Genomic DNA, 17907 nt, shown 5'->3' with positions numbered 1-17907 from the left:
TCCTTTTGCCCCTTTTTGTCACATTAATGACCAAAAAGAAAAAAGAAAGAAAAGAACAAAAAGCAAATTAATCTTCCCTTTTTCAGTTTACATGTCAAGACTAGAAAGCTGAGGGTGCTCCGGGCTCTGCAGCTGGTTCACACTGGCCGGTGGAGCTGGAGGCCCCTTGGCGAGGGGGGAGGGCCCAGGGTGCAGCCAGGCCTGAGCCCAGTCCCTGCAGGGGACCTGCACCCCAGCCTTGGTCTTCAGCCCCGAGGTCCTGCGAGGCGGGTGGGTCAGCTGCCCCAGCCACGCTGGGGTCAGGCAGGGGCTGGACCTGGTCCTCAACCTCTGCACCTCCACCCAGGGGCTCCCCAGGGAAGGACGCCGGCTCCCAGGTTCGCCTGGGCCAAAGGGACTGAGTCCTCAGGCCTGGGGGACACAGCCCAGGACAGACGTCGGCTGTGCTGGGGGCTGAGGCGGGGGACGCTCGTGTCCTCGTGTCCTCGGAAGCAGACGTGTGCCCCGAGCAGGGTGTCCATGCGTGCTGTCTGGGGGAGAAGTCTGCATCTTCGGGAACAGCCGGCAGCACCTGCCTGGGCCCCGCATGGGGAGGGGTGACGTCCTCCTGCTGGGAATGACAGGAGTGGGCGTGGCCGGCACGGGAGCACCCACAGCCCCGTCCCCAGCAGGCAGGTGGGGGAGGGCCGGCCCTGCGCCCGCTGAGGGTGTCTGCGGCACCCACCTCCTCCAGCCCCGGCCGCCTGAGCGGGTCCTGGCTGAGTGACCCGCAGGGACTGAGGGGTGGGCTCAGCCACCACCCAGGGGAGGGTGGATCCTTCCGGCCTGAGGACCCCCCAAAGTGTGGGGGAGGGGCTTCCCCTAAGGCCCTGGCTCCAGACAGCTCCCCTGCAGCCCACCCTGCTGGAGGCCCAGGGCTGGGGGAGGGGAGGGGGCCTGCGTGGGTCCTCCCCGGCACACAGCCTTCACCAGGACAGCGGCTCTGAGCGCGGTGCCTGGGCCCTACCTGCTGCCCCTGGCCCCAGGACCTCGTCTGGGCCCAAGAGGGCCGCGCGTGGGCACCGTCTGTCCAGACTGACCTGTGCAGGGCGCCGCGAGCCCGCCTGGGGGTCCGACGGTGCGGGCGGCTGTGGGCACCGGCACCCGTGAGACCCCAGAGGCTGCCCTGAGAAGCCCTGGGGGGATCCCGGGGGCTCTAGTCCTGTGAGATGATCCAGGGAAAAGTCTGGAAGCGCAGCCGCTCTCGGAGATTCACACCCCCCCAGGCCCACGCTCCGAGGGGACCTGGAATTAAAGACCAAACAACCAGGGCCCCTTACGTGGACGCCCCAGGGCTGGGCCTGTCCCTCCCTTGGCAGGGTCCCTCGTGACCACTCCCATTCCTGATGTCACCTGTTCCTGCTCAGAAGCACGCTCTGACCACGCCCACACCGCTCTGGCCACGCCCATACCCGCAGGGCCCCTGGCTGCCCGCTGGCCCAGAGGCGGGGGTGGGGCCGGCCTCGGCTGGGGCGGAGCAGGGGGCGCCAGGCTGGGGGGCTCCGAGTCTGAGCTGGGCCCTGTCCCCCACCGCCCCGCCCGGGGGAGGCAGCGGCAGTGCACACGGCCCGGGCATGGCGGACGGTAATACTTCCTCAATTCTGCAAACTGACCGTGTGTCCTTGTCGGTTTGACTTCGTGGCAGCTGTGCTCAGCCGCGCGGCAGGATCCGAGCAGGACCGCACACCGTGGCCCTGGTCCCAGGCCCGGTGATGTCCTGGTGGGACACCGGGTGCCCCGGTGCCGTCAGCGCTGGGCTCAGCCCCTCTCTGGGGGTGCGCAGCCCCCGCCGCGCAGCGCTGGGGACGGCCCTGGCACAGCGGCTGCGGAAGGGGGCGGACGCTGCCTGCTGTGGGCCTGGGGCATCCGAGCTCAGCAGGCCCCATCCGAGCGGTGGAGTCCAGTCGGCCATCCGGGGTCCCCACCCAGCCCCCCTGCGCCCTGCCCTGCTCCGGGCTTCACGTAGGCAGACCCACTGAGGCCTCCCAGCCCCCTCCCCGAGGCCCCATCTGCGGGGAAACTGGGGTGCCGAGGCCTGTGGGGGCTCCTGGGCCAGAGCCATCACCTGCCGTCTGGGGACTGGTCCCGGCCTGGGCCCTGGGCCTGTGGTGTCCGGGGCAGTGTGAGACTGGGTGACCCCCAGCCCTGACGGCTCTGCCTCCCCTCTTCGCCCGGCCCAGGGCCCCCCAACATACTGGGCCCCCAGCTCGGGCCCCTGCACACCCCAAGGGGGCCCCGAAGCCCTGGCCCTCCCAGAGGGACAGGAGGGCTGTCAGGGAAGAGCAGATGTGTACAGAGTCCTGGCTGTGGGCCAGGGACATCTCACAGCTGGGGAGCCCGAGGCTGGGGGGCCGTGGCTGCCTCCGGTCCCCCGTCCACCAGGTTTAAGGACCCCAAAGCCCTGGACATGCCAAGATCCTGCCGGGAGCCCCCTGCTGTGGCCAGGTACATGCTGCTCTGCAAGGTTTCTTTGGCTCTGATAAAATAACCCCTGTTGGTAGAAAATTAATAGCATGAAGAAAAGCAAAAAAGAAAATAAAAATTTCCAGCAGTCTCCCACCTGCTGTGGGCCTTTCACACGTTTCTTCCTGGTGCGTTTCTGGGTTCAGGGACGAGTGTCTGCAGGCCGGGCTCGTGTCCCCCACCCCCCACGTCCTGGGGCGCTGCTCCCCACCCCCCGTGCCCCAGGTCTGGGTGCTGGTGGCTGCCTGGCGTCAGGGACACCTCAGCCCTCCTGGACATGCTGGGGCAGCCCCGGCCCCGCTCCCCCAGCCGGGGAGGAACAGACAGGCCCTGGCGGAAGGCGCTGTCCCCTCCTGCCCAGAGGGTTTAGGTCCTTTGTGTCCAAGGAAGCTTCCCCAGCCGGAAGTGGGGGGCCACAGCGGGGGCCGCCCCCACCCAGGGCCGACTTCCTCCCCTGGCCCAGCTCGTCTGCCGCGGGCGCCCCTCTCTGGGCTGGGGGCCAGGTTGGCTGCCCCTGCCCGGCCTGCAGGGCCCTGGGTCCGGGCTCCGCTCCTGCGCTGTGGCTGACAGCTGTCACCAGGCCTGTCCCCTTCCTGCCCCGCCCTGCGAGGAGCACCCTGGCCACCAGCCTGGGCCCCGGCTGGTTTATATTTAGCCCCGGCCGCACCTGATGCCACCGTCAACCTTTACCCCCGAGGATCAGCATCCACAGGGGGATGGTGAGGCCCCCAGGCCTCTCCCAGGGCAGCCAGCGCCCCGAACACCAGCGGAGCCAGGGGCTCCCCGTGATTCCACGGCTGGTCAGGCACCGCTGACCACTCGACGGGGGCAGGGCAGTGGGGGCTTCCCTCCTTCCTGCGTGTGGCTGAGGGTAGGGGGCCAGGGGCCTAGAGCCTGGGGATGGGGCCCAAGGAGCCCCACAGAGGAGCTGGGGACTGAGGGGGCTGCAGGGGCTGGGGGGCTGGAGGGGCTGGGGGGGCTGAGGGGGCTGGAGGGACGCCCCAAGGGAGCTGGGAGGACCAGGAGCAGGCGGGGCTGGGGGGTGCGCCGGCATCGGGGTACAGAACTGTGGCCAGTGGCCCCCGCCTGCCTGAGACCTGGGCAGGTGGGACTCCCCCAGGCAGCCCGGCAGGAGGGGACCATGCCCCACACGGAGGGGACAGCTTTGGGACCCGGGGCCTGCTTTGGGGAAGACCCGTGCAAATCCCCAAGTCTCTACCCAGACCAAGCGCCCTGTCCCCTGGGAGCAGTGTCCCTGTCCTGCCGGCCCAGCCCGGTGGAGGCTGTGGTGGGGCAGGAGAGGATGGCGCCCGTGGGACGGTCGCTACCCGGTGGCTGCCCATGTGGGAGCCCTGCTGGCTCGTGAGGTTGCGGCTGGGGGGGAGACCCCGTCCCACAGCCTGTCTCCACCCGGGGTGGGCTGGCATTAGTGGGGGCAGCCCTGGAAGCCCCAGAGCCTGGCAGGGGCGCTCCCCCAGGCCGGAGCCGGGGTCCCTGAGCCCTGTGCATTTGAAGGCCTGTTCCTGTCCCCACAGCAGCTCGGGGAGCCGCAGGCACGTCGCCCGTGTGTCTTCCCTGGCCTGAGGGTTTTGTGCGCCCGGCGTGGTCTCTGTGGCGTGGTCTCCGTGCAGGGAGCTGCGGGGCACGACAGTCTCGTCTCAGACGGGCGCGAACGTTCTGTCCCGCGACAGCCGGCAGCGAAGCGCCTGCGATTGGCAAGGTCCCCCCGCAGAGAACACAGCGCCTCCCATCCTCTCTCTGGCTCCCGTGTTGTGCACTTCTTCCCGGAAATATTTAATGTGCTAAATTCAAACTCCAAACATATTAGCTATGAGCAGACTGATCATTTAGCGCGACTGTTGAATCTGGCTCTGAGATTTCAGAATGGGGGAAAATCCTGTCAACGTCCGTATCTCAGGCCGACAACGGGGTGGATCTTTCACAAGAAAACGCAGCTCTTCCCCTGGGGACCCCGGGCTGAGTTAGCGCTGGCTGGGAGTGGAAATGTTTTGCCCACCACGGCACCCTAGAATGTTGGGCAGGCGGTGACTATTGGTGGAGATGGTGTGTCTGTTTCCAGAAACGAGCCGTTAGGGTTAGTTACTCGGAATGTGTTAGGCCACGTGAAACCGCATGTGCGTTCAGAATGGAAAGCCTTCAGGTTAAGGAAGAATTTCAGATCCTCACAGCCCGCAACGGACCACGCCGAGCATGCCATGGAGTGGAGCCATGCACCAGCGCCCCACACGTGTGTGTGTGTACATGCGTGTGCCCACGTGTGTGGGGGGGTTGTATCGATGCTGAACTGCACTTTCAGTGTGATGGTCCTTCCTTGCAGGCCACCCCCAGAGGGGTCACTGCCCTGTGGCTGTAGCTGGCCTGGGTCTGCGGCCAACCGTCCTGCCCTGTCCCCAGGCAGAGGTGAACACGCTCCCCCATCCCGGCCACACGGCTGCTGCCCGCTGGGGAGGGGCCCGACCGGCTGAGCCTGGGCCAGCTGTCCCCTTTGGCAGTCTGGGGACACTTTTGTCATAACTAATAGACTTGGAGGCTTAATGGAGTTTATTTCCTGGAGCAGCGTTTGGTTTACACAAAACCGCGTTCCGGCGCCCTGGCCCAGTCTCCCGTGCGTATGTCGCCAGGGCGCCGCGGCGGGTCTGGTCCATGCGCGGTGTTGACACCGGGCTCCTCACGGCCGCGTTCACACCGGGGCTCCCTCCTAGTGTCCTGCAGACGAGCACTTTCGACAAATGCACAGTGACATGTGTCCGCAGTCACGGTGTCATGTGGAACCCTCTGTGATCCACCATTCATTACGGTTTTCAACGACTAAAAACACGAGACTACAAAGGAAACCAGTTACAGTGAAGCAGTTGCCACAATATCAACCACGCAGGTGGGTGAAGCGTCACAGTCGCTCCACGTTGACTGGCCAAGGAGACCCAGCGTCTGGCAGCCCGGTGGTGTGGCGGTTGTGTGGACAAGGCTGAAATGTCTGCAGAGCTACAAAGTGACACAAACACATCTATGTTTTCCGTTAGACCAGCTCTGCTGGTGCTGAATGTCAGTTAGAGCTGAGTGAAAATAGAGATGTCATTTTTTCTTGTCCAAGTTCACAGACCCCCGAGCTAAGGATCTCTGCTCTAGAAAAGCATTGAAAACTGAAAGAAAAGAACCTGCACCAACAGGGACGGGAAACACGTCTTCAGAACCAGGCGTGTTGTTTGCAGAGTCTCTGCCGTTGCAGTAGCCGCAAGGTTTCCCGCTGCTCTGTGTGCACCGTGGTTCAGAGTGAGTCCAAGGACCTCACGTTGACAGAAAGCGGGTTAATTAGGAGGAGGTGATTAGGCTTTGCATAGGGCGATGCAGTTAATGCCCGTCCACACAGCAGCACGACGGGTGCCTGTCAGTGTCCCCCGAGACTGGGGACCTACTGCTGAGAGCTGGATGCAGGCTGCAGGCCTAAACAGTTAGGTGCAGGTGAGCACCAGCACCATCATCATCCTCACCACCATCATCTTCATCATCACCATCATCACCACCGTTGTCATAACATTGTCCTTAACGCTGTCACCATCACACTTGTCACAGCTTCCTTGCATGCCCCTGTGTGCAAGGCTCCCTGGAAGGGGCTGGGCTGGTGAGGCGTGTTCCTGGGGAGCAGCGGCTAGCGCCACGCCAGACAAGCCCTGCAGAGCAGGTGTGGCCTGGGCCTGGGGAAACGTGTGCGGTGTGGACGGACACGGTTCAGAGGAGGGACAATGCCACCGTGGAGAGGGTGGAGGCTCCCCGTGGGTCTGGAGGGAAGGGAGCCTCGGAGTGTGGCCCTGAGAGCTCCGCACCCTCGGGGCCACGCCCCAGTTGGCTTCGGTCCTGGCCGCGCGGCTGCCCTGGGTCTCTGCTCTCTCCTCCCGGCCCTCTCTGCTCTCGCTCTCCCACCCCTGCCCACTCATCCCATTTTCTGCCCCAGTTGTTTTGACCTCCTTCCTCCAAGCGCCACAAATGTCCCCTTCCCTCCCCAGGGATCCCGGAACTCGAGGCAAGCCTGCGTGGCCAGGCCTGGGCTCAGAGCAGGCGCCCTGACCACCCATCAGTCCCGGCCCTGGGTGCAGGGGGGCAGCAGAGCTGGGGGGCTCGGTGGCCTGTCCTGGTCCCAAGGCAGGGCCAGGCTCTGTCAGGCTAGGACTTGAATGTTAACCTGCGCCCCAGGAGCTCTGCTAGCTGTCCTTGTCCCTTCTGTGGTGGCCGCCACACACCACAATGGGGTCTGGCTCTGGGCTGAGGGGCCACTGGGAGAGGGCCTGTTGCAGGCCCTGCCGTGGGCAAGAGATCAGGTGTGCTGGAGGCCCTGCCGTGGGTGAGAGAGATCAGGTGTGCTGGAGGCCCTGCCGTGGGTGAGAGAGATCAGGTGTGCTGGAGGCCCTGCCGTGGGCGGGATCGGGCATGCTGGAGGCCCTGCCACAGGAAGGACGGGCCTGCTGCCCGCCCTGCACCCCTGCACATCCAGGGCTTACTTGGGCCTCTCTGTCCCTACTGGCCCTGCCTGGCCTCTGTGGGCACCTGGACAGCCTGGAGCCACGCTGGGTGTGGGGAGGGGAGGGTCGCCGGCTGCCAGCACAGGCCCTCGGGGGGCTGTCCCTCAACCGGCCCCAGAGGAGGCCCAGGACAACGCCCGGCCCTGGAAACCAGGCTCCAGTCTGGACCGTCGCCGAGGATGCCGGCCCCTCCCTGGATGTGCCGGGACGTACCCCCCCCTCCAGCTCCAGGCCCCACGTCTGCCGGCTCCTCCTCTCCAGGAAAGCAGGTGTGTCAGGAAGGGGCTCTGCCCTGTGGGCACTTCTGACCTGCTCCGACCTGGCCTGGGGACAAAAGGCAGGGCAGGGTGGGGCAGGCCCACTTCCCCCAGCCTGCTCAGGGCCTGGCTCAGGGGACCAGGGCAGGCAGGGCCTGGAGGTCGCAGGGCCTGTGGTGGGAGTGGGCTGCCCTGCCCTGCCCTGCCCACCTGGGCCCCGCCACGGGGCGTCTCTTCTGCATCCGGCCCTGCCCACCTGCCCACCTGCCGCCTGAGCCTGAGCCTCAGGGTGGGCTCCAGGGGGCTGGTCCGACCCATGCTGGAGGCCCCTGAGGCTCTGCGATGGCACCATGGTGACAGTGTTTCTAAGGAAACCGCAGCCAGTTGCCAGGCCTGTGCCAGGGGGGAAGGGTTGTGTGGGCTGTGTGTCTGTGAGGTGTTTGCGTGTGGGGGGGGCCCTGTGAGCCCGCGTCGGTGTGTCCTGGGCTTGTGTCTCGGCCCCTGTCGGGGTGCATCTGTGCGTGTGTCGGGGTGGCTGTGTGACGGGTGTCCTGACTGTCCCCGCAGGCAGCCTCTGCTCCCCAGCACCAGCTCGCTGTGTCTGGCCAACGCTGTGCTCCCCCCGTACCCCGACACCTGGGCCGGTGGGCAGACGCCCCTTAGCAAACCTCAGCAGGGCAGCCTGCGGGGACCCCCGTCCTGGCCCAGAGCCCGGAGGGCAGCGTGACCCTCAGGGGTCGGCAGGCCTGGGGGTGGGTGAGGGTTCCCAGTACGGGAAGCCTCCAGCTCTCGGCGGGTCCTGGAGGCTCCCTGCCCACCCAGCGCTGGCGTGGCCTCCCCCATCCGTGGCCCGTGGGGCCCCACGAGCTCTGAGGAGGAGTTTTCTCTGTGGGAGGTTCTCCCGAGCCCTCGGCTCCTGCTGCCCTGAGGACCAGGATGGCTCGGGTCACGGTGGGGGGCACTTTGGGCAGGCCGTGGGGGCTGGGGGTGCTGGCGCGGGTGCCCTTCAGAACTCGCCGAGCACCTGGCCCTGAGGCCACAGCAGCCTCCCAGCTCCGGGGAGGTGGCACACGTCCCTCCGGCTGCAGGTGCCACTGCAGGGCGGCATGAAGGGACCCTCGGCCTCCTCCTCAATCCATTTGTAAATTACATGGAGACGCGGGGGGGGCCTCATTGCCAGGGAGCCGGGGGCCTGCTCAGACTGTGGGGCCCCCACTGTGGGCTGCGTGTGTGTGGGGCTCCCCGGGGGGCCCCTCTGGTGGCCTTTGGTGGTCTCTTGCCTGGCCCTGTTTCTGGTGAGGCCACAGGCTCCAGCCAGCCACCTGGGGGGGAGCAGGCCCCGGGTGTGGACCCTGCTGGGCCGGGGCCTGGAGGTGGCTCTGAGCTGGGGGGCAGAGCCCCGGCCAGCACCAGGGACAGTGTCCTCGGGACACAGCAGGCAGCCCTTTCCAGCGTCCTGGGAGGCCCTGCGACCCCCACCCCCGCCTACCTCCAGCCTCATTCATTTGTTCTTTCATTTGTTCCACCAGCCCCCGTGGCGCTCCTGGCCGTGTGCCAGACGCCAGGGAACCGAGATGGTCCAGGGTGGGCACTGTGTCCTTGGCCCTCGGCCTTGTGGTCATCAGGAAGCTGTTGCTCTGCCGGGCGGGGACTGTGAGGGCAGAGCTGGCACGAAGAGGGGAACCAGCCCACTCTGGCCGCATCAGAGAGGCTTCCCTGGAAGAGGCCGACTCCAAGATGCTGCCTGAAGCCAGAGTGGGAGTTAGCTGGGCAAGGCTGGTGCTGGGAGGGAAGAACTTTCTAGAAGGGGGGAGCAGAGTTGGAATGTCCTGCCAGGAGCTCCTGCTCCACACATGGGTCCAGCGTCGGGACATGTGAGGAGTTAGGGAGGTCTGCGGGGTCATGGGGTGAGCCCAGCGTGAGTGCCCAGCAGGGTGGGCCCCGGGGGGCCTGGGGCCGGGGCTGTCCCAGGCAGGTCTGCAGTGTGGGGCACGGCAGAGCCCAGCAGGTGCCTCGGTGACGCACGGAGGGGACATGAGTGCCGGGTTGCCTGGGTGAAGCTGTGGTGAGGAGGGGCCAAATCGACCCTCGGGTGGTCACGGGCACGCTGAGTGCACAGGGGCTACGAGGCCACTCCGACCACAGCCCAGGGCGGCAGCCGGGGCACCGCCTCCTCCAGGCTCCGGGTGGGGTGCAGGGCCGGGACGGGGGATCTGGGGCCCCCACACGGCCACCAGCCTCCCCGCAGGACCTGGACACCCCGCCTGGGGCCGGGGAGCAGCCGCCCAGCACCAAGGCTGGGTGCTCTGAGGGCTCATGTGCAGCCTTTGTGTGCGGCGGACGCGGCACCACCCGGCAGGACAGCGCGGGGACCTGGCCAGACGGGGGGGACGGGGTGGGGGGCAGAGCGTGACTGCACATCCCTGAGACAGGCACATTTGCAAGTTGGATTGAATATATGGATTTTCCTTGGTGCCAGTCGGAGTATGTCTGACTTAATAGGCAAATGAAGGAAAAATTAAAACGTTTGGAATTCACAGTTAACATTTTAAACAAGAATATTTCCCCTCAAGCTAATGTTGGACTAAGGATGAAGCTGCTCGAGGCCAGCGGGAACGGTCGCGGGCCCTCGTCCCAGGCTGCGGCCCCACCTTGCCCCACCCAGGGCTGGTCCACACGGGGCCCAGGGCGCCCCCTAAACCCCCATGCCGTTGCTGCTGTCTGCCCGGAGCGGGTTTCCGACTCCGGCTGGGTCTCCCGCCGCAGGGGCCGGGCATGCTCCACCCGACAGGTGCGTCCGGGGCAGGACGGGGCACTTTGTCACACAGCTGTGGGGTCGGCGCTGACTCCGCCAGCTCGGTTCTGGCGGTCCCAGCAGGAAGATGGCTTTGATGGCAGGGAGGGGTCTTTGTTCACGTTAATGTCCCCATCTTGGACACGAGGTCGAGCGTAACAGACCGCAAAGCCGAGTGGTGGCCGGCCTGCAGGACTCGGCCCCAGACAGGCCAGGAGGGCGGGAGGGGCAAACTCCCCAGGGAGGGGCGCCTGGCGGGACCTGCGTGGGGTGGAGGGCCCAGGCGGTGTGTAGGTCTGTGTCCCCTCACTGGGGCTGCAGCGGGTGAACTGGGAGGCTTCCCTGCTCACGAGCACGATCTCCTAGTCGTGGGCGGTCAGGGGTCGGCAACGTGGCTGACCGTCCGCCATCCCGGGACCCTGAGACTGAAGAGGGCTTTGGTGGTTGTCTCGGTCCACTCCCGCGCTGTGGCAGAGTGCCTGGGCCTGGGTCATCTATGGGCCGTAAAATTCGTTGTACGCAGCTTTGGAGCAACAAAGACCCCAATCAAGGCACCTGCAGATTCGCTGTCATCAGATGGCACCTCCTAGCTGTGTCCTCACGTGGCAGAGGGGACGTGAGGGTGAGGGAGGGTGACCAGGGTCCCTCCAGACCTTCTGTGTCCTGCTTGAGGGCAGGGCTGTCACGGCCTCCTCCTCTCCCAAAGGCCCTGCCCCTCGGCACCCTCACCTTGGGGCTCACGTCCTGACGTGGGACTTACAGGGGACCAGCGTCCAGGCCACGGCCACAGCTGTGACGGTTGATTTCCTGTGTCATCTCCACCAGGCCCCAGCCGTTCTGTCCGACACGTCTAGATGTCACTGAGAGGTATTTTTGGAGGGATTAACATTTACATCGTGGCCTGTGAGCAAAGCAGATTAGCCCGCGGTGGCCTCCCCAGTCGGCTGAAGGTCCTGGGAGCAGCGGACCGAGTCCCGGGAAGAGGGGCCTGGGGCTGCGGCGTCCGGTCCTGCCTGGTCTCCAGCCCCAGCCCCGGGGCAGCCCCTGGGTGCCCTACAGGGTCCAGCGTGGCCTCGTCTACACCCTGCTCTGCCCAGGCCCCTCCCTGGTGTCCCCTCGCTGTGAGGGGCCCCGGCACTGAGGCCCCCCGTAGGCGGCTGGACCGGGCTCCCCACACAGGGAGGCTGGACTGGTGGGTGTGGCTGGACCTGGCCCAGCGCCACCGCACAGACCCCCTGCTGCTGTCCTGTCCTCCCCCATCTCCTGAGCACGGCCCAGCTGTGGGTCCCCAGCTGTCACCATAGTCCTCCATTGCCCGGCCTTGGCGGCCCAGGCTGCAGCGGCCTGGCGCAGGGGCCTGAGGAGATCGGGGCCTGTGGCTGTGCAGCCCCCAGCCGCGTCCTCTGCAGGCAGGTCCGGCCCGGGCAGTGCCACCACCGTGCCACGCTCCGCAGCACCAGGCTTGCCGGGGCTTCTTCCCGGTCTGGACAGGGACCTGTCACTGTGCGCTGGGTCCTACCCGAGCCCTGTCCCCCAAGCTCCCCGCAGGCCCCCAGACCTCTCCTGCGCTTCCCTGAGGGACCAGCCTCCCCTGCTGTGGGCTCCCTGGAACCAGGGCTGCCCGGGGGGCTCTCGGGTGCAGGATGCACTTCCCATCCCTCGTCTGTCCCATATGCCTCGCGGCGCGGCCTCTGGGCGCCGGTGGCGGCTCCCACGGTTCTTTCTGGGGAGGCGCAGGGGGGGCCTCTCACTCTGGAGGGAGGATGAGGAGACTTTGGGTCACGAAAGGGAAGGCCCCGGACCCCCAGGGATGGGAGGCGCCTTGTCACCTGCCCCGAAGGCCCCTCCCAGACTCTGCCGGGTTCTCTGTTGTGTCCATCCTGCCAAGACGCTGGCTGTACGCCGGGTGTGGTGCTCATGCCTGTAATCCCAGCACTTGGGAGGCCGGGCCGAGAGGATGGCTTGCGCTCAGGACTTGGAGACCAGCCTGGGCAAGAACCAGACCCCGTCTCTACTAAAAATAGAAAATTTAGCCAGGGGTGGTGGTGGCGCCTGTAGTCCCAGCTACTCGGGAGGCTGAGGCAGGAGGATGCTTGAGCCCAGGAGTTTGAGGTTGCTGTGAGCTGGGCTGACGCCACGGCACTCATTCTAGCCCGGGCAACAGAGTGAGACTCTGTCTCAAAAAAAAAAAAAAAAAATCCAGGGCTGGTCTCAGTGGCTCACACCTGCAATCCCAGCACTTTGGGATGCCAAGGTGGAAGGATTGCTTGAGCCCAGGAGTCTGAGGTTGCTGTGAGCTGGGCTGACGCCACGGCACTCTAGCCCAGGCGACAGAGCGAGACTCCAGACTCCATCTCAAAAGAAAAAAAAAAGACGCTGGTGGTGTCGCTGGGCCTGGTGCATGGCGCCTCCCTGGGCTATGGCAGGTGGGCAGCGGGCAGGGGAGCTGCCTCGGGTGACGTTTGCCCGACTGTCGCCGGGGAGAAGTGAAGCCACAACCTGCTTCCAATCCTGGGTCCCATCAAGGGGTCTTGGGTGTCCCTGGGCCTGGGCTGCAGGTGGAGCCAGTCCCCTGGGGCGGAGACACCCAGCGGGGGCTCCCAGTGTGAGGCTTTCCCTGCCTGCTGGCGGGAGGTTGGAGACCCTCGTCCCCTGTCCCCACACTGATGCGGGTGCAGGGCACGTTTCTTCCTGAGCCCACAGTGGTGCCGGCCACGACTATGGGGACTGGTCTGGGGACAGGTCACCCTACAGGGGGGTCCAGCCTGGCCCCAGTTTGGCCAGGATGTGGTGCTCAGCTCCTCTTTCCCTCACCTGGGGGGCTGGGGGGCGGGGGTGCTGGGGGCTCTGTGGGAGGGGCTAGAGTGTCCTCCCCTCTGCAGGTGGGGGGGCAACCACTCCCGCGGCCTCCACCCTGGACATGCAGCCTCTGGGTACAGGAGCCCCCATGGTGGGGCCCAGGGAGGGGCGTGGGGGCCTCACGGGTGGGCCCTGGGCACCCTTGACAAGCAGAAGGTGGGAGGTGGGGGGAGGTTCCAGCAGCTTCTCTGGAGGGGCCCGGGGGGAGGCCACTAGTGGGTGAGCTGCTGTGGTTTGTGGCAAGGCTGGGCCTTGGGCAGGGGGACACGGGCCCAGGCCAGCGCTGCCTTCCAGGGGGCCGGGAGGTGCTCTGCTCTGGGGGAGCCAGGTGGGGGGAGACAGCGGGGCGGGGCGGGCAGAGGGAGGGGTGAGAGTTCTGAGGGTGGGTTCGCACTTCTCTGTCCTGCCAGACCCCCACCCGGCCGGGAAGGAGCCAGGCCTTTCTCCAGGGGCGGGATGGCAGGTCCCCACGCTTGCCCAGGTGCTGAGGGAGTCTCAGGTGCAGAGCATTCTGGAAGCCAGGAGGCCTGGGGAGATGCCTCTCAGCTCTGTGCTGACTCACTCCGGAGAGGTGGGAGGGGGAGGAGGAGGACGAGGAGGAGGAGGAGGAGGAGGAGGAGGAGGAGGGGGAAGAGGGAACTCCTGTCCTCCCTGGGGTCGGCAGCAGGAGGGCAGGGCAGCTGGGAGGAGCTGCTGGGATGGCCAGTGGATCAGTGGGGGGGTGCCCTGGGGGTCCCACATGGGCCCCACTGCCCGGCTGCTGACGCTGACGCAGGATTGCCAAGGCCGGGCTGCTGGGATTCCTGTGGCCGTGACTTCCTGGAAGGGCTTCCGGCCTTGGGTCTGAATCAGGGGGTGACGCCCGTCCCTCCGGCACATGGGGCGCTGCAGGCCCAGAACTGGACCCAGGCCCCAGGGGGGCTGCCCCGAGGGTGGTGGCCAGTACAGGCCCTTAGAGAGTCTCAGTGGCCTGGTCCCCCGGGGACAGCAGGTGCTGGGGTGGCAGTGAGCAGCCTGGCACCTTCCTGGCATGGTGGGGTGAGTGTGAGCACAGGGGTGAGGCCTCTCCTCACTCCCCTCCTTTCTTCTCTGGGTGGTCCATGCCCCCCACTCCCCCAGGATAGCTCGGCTGCACCAGGCCAAAAGCTCATTTCCTCTTTCCCTGCAAGGCCAGCCCAGCCCAGGAGACCTGCCTTCCCCTGGCAGCCCCCACCCTGCCCCTGCCCCGGCCCCCAGCCTGTGCACCCCATGGCCTGTGCACCCCGCAGCCAGTGGGGCGGCTGGCAGAGCCAGTTCTGGGGCCACCGCCAGCGCCGCCTGCGGAGCCCCAGAGGCTGGAGGGGGCAGGGGAGGGCAGCGTCCTGCTCTCTGGGAGAAGGGAAGGCAGGGGACAAATCGCCTGTCCAAAGTTCCTGATTGCTGTGGGACTTGGTGGTGGCCCTGCACCGAGCAGGGAGAACAGCTGCCCGGCGGGCGCGGCCGGCAGGACTGTCACAGAAGGGGAACCTCGGCAGTGTCGGATTAGACGTTACGCTGGGAAATGGAGACTTTCTAACCACCGAGGGAGAAAGGAGAAGCCCCGAGAGGGGTCGCAGCTCCCAGACCTGCCCGGCTGGGCGCTGAGGGCTTGGGCTTGGGGTTTTTGGTTTTTAAATAAATTATAAAATGTAATGAAATGAAACATTAGAAAACTGCTCATTAAAGAAAATGGGAAAATACAAAAAGAGATTTCCACGGGCCGGGATTGGAGACAAGAGCCCAGGAGGTGGAGGAGGGAGGCGGAAGCCCGTGGAATGTTCTCCATCCTCCTGAACCCAGCTCCCTTTGCTCCGAGAAGGCAGGTGCGGGCCTGGTGCGGGGCCTGGTGGGGGGCCTGGTGTGGGCAGCTGGAGCCAGTGGGGTGGGGCCCATGCAGCCGACGCCGCCCCCACGCCCCAGCCTCTGTGTGACACGTGGGCCAGGCCTGGCCCCTCCATGTGGACCCCTCCTTAAATTTGGGGACCTGCCCTTCGGTCTGTGAGATATTCCTGCCGTCTCTCACGGTGCCGCTCACTGAGCCAGCCCAGGTCCCCTGCGACAGGCGGGGCGGACCCCGGAGGTAAGACCCCGCCGGGACCCTCCTGCAGGCGGCCTTGGGGGCTGCCTCCTCCCTGGGGCTCTTCAGTGGGGGTCCCATCCTGATCAACAGCAGGCAGGCGGGCGATGCCCAGGCCCCAAGACCTGGCCGGGGAGGCGGGGGGAACATGGGGGACCCTCGCCAGCCAGGGCCCTGGGAAAGGTGACGGAGGGACAGAGACAGGGAGGCCCCCGCTAGCCTGGGGGCCGTGTGAGCACAGGGCGTGTCCTCTGGATCCCAGGCCCGGCCTCCCATGAAGGGAGGTGGGGGCCGGGCTGGTCACCCTGGGGGGCACTGAGGGCTCCCTGTCCCATGTCACCCTGGCCTGGAGTTTAGCCCCCCCCCACCTCTGGCCTTCCCTGCGGTGCCTCCACTTCCCCAAACGCCAGGCCGCGAGGCAGTGCGGGGCTTTGTGCCTCCTCGGTGAGCTGGGGTCCCAGGAGCTAGGGCCCTGGTGGCAGGTGTGTGTCCAGCTGAGCGCTGACCCTTGGTGCCCAGGGGTCACGGTGCCTGGCCCTGAGCCAGCGGGCTGGGCTGCCTTTTGGAGCCTCATCCCCTCGCTGGGCCCAGTCTGTGGCCAACGTGCGGCTCATCCCCACGGCCCAGGCTCAGGGTCATGAGGCCAGGTCCCGAGAGATGAGGGAATGGAGTCAGAGGACCTCAGAATGCCTAGGGGGGACATCTGGCTCAGGCTTGCTGTTTGCAGATCGGTAAACCGAGTCCTGGACAGAGAGGGCAAGGGGAGGGCCCTGCCGTTCACTGCCCACCTGCTCTGTGCCGGGCGCGGGGCTTACGCTTGCTCTGTTAAGCCCTCCCGCCCCCTCAGAGCTCCAGGGGCCTGGGGTTGGCTGGGACCCGGACGGAGCTCCTGCGTCCCCCAGCCTCTGGGTGGGGCCAGCAGGGCAGATGACATCACAGCCATGCGGCCAAGGCCTGCGGTCCTGCCTGTCCCGGGGCCCAGACCCTCAGGACAGACGAGGCTCTCGTCCTGGGACCTCCTGGGCGTGTCGAGGGCCAGACTCGTCCAGAAGGGGCCCGGGGGGCTGGGAGGCGCCGGGTGTGCTGGTTGTGTCTGCTCAAGACGGGCCATGACCAGGCCCAGGCTCTGGGGCCCCCGCTGGGCAGGACACTCAGTGCCACCACCACCACCCGAGGCCTCGCGGGCCTTGGCGGGCGATGGAGTCCTCCGCAGGAGAGAGCGTCCGCTGCGCCTTGGAGACACCCCAGGCGGGAGCTGGCCCTGCACACAGTGATGGTGCCGCTGAGGCTGGGGGCGCAGGCGGGCTTTGGAACCAGCCAGCCGCACGCTGGGCAGGGGCGGCCCATGTGCCTTCAGCAGGGACCCTCTCCCGGGAGACTGCCCAGCAGAGGGCGGGCACACACCTGCCAGGTCACAGTCGCGGGATGGGTGAGTGGACGGGGCACGCGTGGGCCTGGCTGGTGCCTGTGCAGGACGGGGTCAGGGGCTCAGCTGGCCGCGGCCGGGGTTGGGGAGGGAAGGGGAGGGGAGGGCGTCTGCTGTGAGGGACGAGGTGCCAGGCTGGCCGCTGTCCCGCAGCATGGGGGGAGCGGTGGGCTGCAGCCACTGCGGGAAACTGGGAGGGCGGCGGGGGCTGGGGGGCCCTGCAGACCCCCCTGATGAAGCCACGCCCTGTGTCTGGGGAGTGGCCACGTGAGCCACATGCACCGGGCAGTGGGGTGGGAGCCGAAAGTGCCCACAGGCCCCCAGCCCTGGGGCCCTGCAGCGCCTGGGCCGTCCACGCCACCCTGGAGGGGCACCGGGCACCCCCTGCTGCCCACGCGCAGAAAGGCACCACTCTGGCCACGCACACAGCCTTGGCACTGGGCGCCCACGCTGGCCTGGGAACCCCCCCTGAGCCAGGTGCCCATGCTCTTGTGCCTCGACTTCCCCTTCTGTAGCCTAGGATCATATCACCACCACCCCCACCGCCCGCGGTGTGCAGAACATTCCAGGTGTGGAGCTCCTGTACGTAGCAGAGCCTGAACGCCTCCCAAAGGCCGCGTGCTCTCTGCTTTCGCTGGCCCCCTGGGGACAGCCCGGTGCACCAGGACGAGACATCGCAAGGCTGGTGCCCCCTGGCGGTCCTGCCCTGGAATCCGACGGGTGGAGGCCGCGCGGCGCTGCCACCTGCCCCTCCCGCTTCCCAGCGCGGTCCCGAGGGGAACCGGAACTCGGCCAGGCAGGGTTGTGAGAGGACAGAGTGGCTGCTGGACAGGGACACGTCACTTCTCCCTCAAGTGCGGACTTGAGGAACGAACGCTGATTTGCTCGCACGCCCCGAGGCTGAGGCGAGGCCGGAGCTCACAGAAAGGCCTCCTCTGTGCGTGTCCAGGCAGCGGCCTTTTCCCAGGTGTGAGTGGCCGGTGGCAGCTGCAGGTGCCCTGGAAAGACCAGGGCAGGGCAGCAGGGGACAGTGCTGGACACGCGCTGGGGCCAGGCGGGCTGGGGACAGGTCTCGAGGAGCAGCCTTCCGGGTGGAGGCGGCACAGGTGTCCGGGACTGGGCTCCTCTGAGGCTGCTCAGAGGTGGCTTTGTGTTTGTGTCACTGTCCCCCCGCCGAGCCCGGCTCCTCCCAGCAGTTTGATCTCTATTTATCAGTTTGATGTACGTGGTTTCCTTCTGAAGTAGCGTCACTGTGAGGATTAACAGGCGCCACCTGGGTAAGCAGTAAGTAATTCCTACACACCCAATTAATCTGTTAAAAGATAATTTTCAGGAAAGGTAAGATCATGGCTCACACAGACGTAAAAACGAATGTGCTAAAGGTTTCATTTACTGTGGTTTTTGAGCCCCAAATTATCTTTTAAAACCATTTCATTCAT

The 17907-nt window shown here is 66.3% G+C and overlaps 1 protein-coding gene across 1 annotated transcript; it reads right to left on the bottom strand.

The window, feature by feature from the left end:
• Window positions 1-4: 4 nt before the first annotated feature.
• Window positions 5-1615, bottom strand: LOC123650340 (basic proline-rich protein-like). The gene is made up of 3 exons (XM_045569079.1): window positions 1452-1615; window positions 1080-1350; window positions 5-610 (listed from the first exon to the last, which is right to left on the bottom strand). Exons 1-3 carry the CDS (start codon window positions 1613-1615, stop codon window positions 101-103), a joined length of 945 nt encoding a protein of 314 aa, XP_045425035.1. The 3' UTR covers window positions 5-100.
• Window positions 1616-17907: the final 16292 nt, after the last annotated feature.

Source organism: Lemur catta, chromosome 14 (genome assembly GCF_020740605.2).
Source record: "Lemur catta isolate mLemCat1 chromosome 14, mLemCat1.pri, whole genome shotgun sequence".
Lineage (NCBI taxonomy): Eukaryota > Metazoa > Chordata > Mammalia > Primates > Lemuridae > Lemur > Lemur catta.
This window is presented reverse-complemented; position numbering and strand designations above follow the sequence as displayed.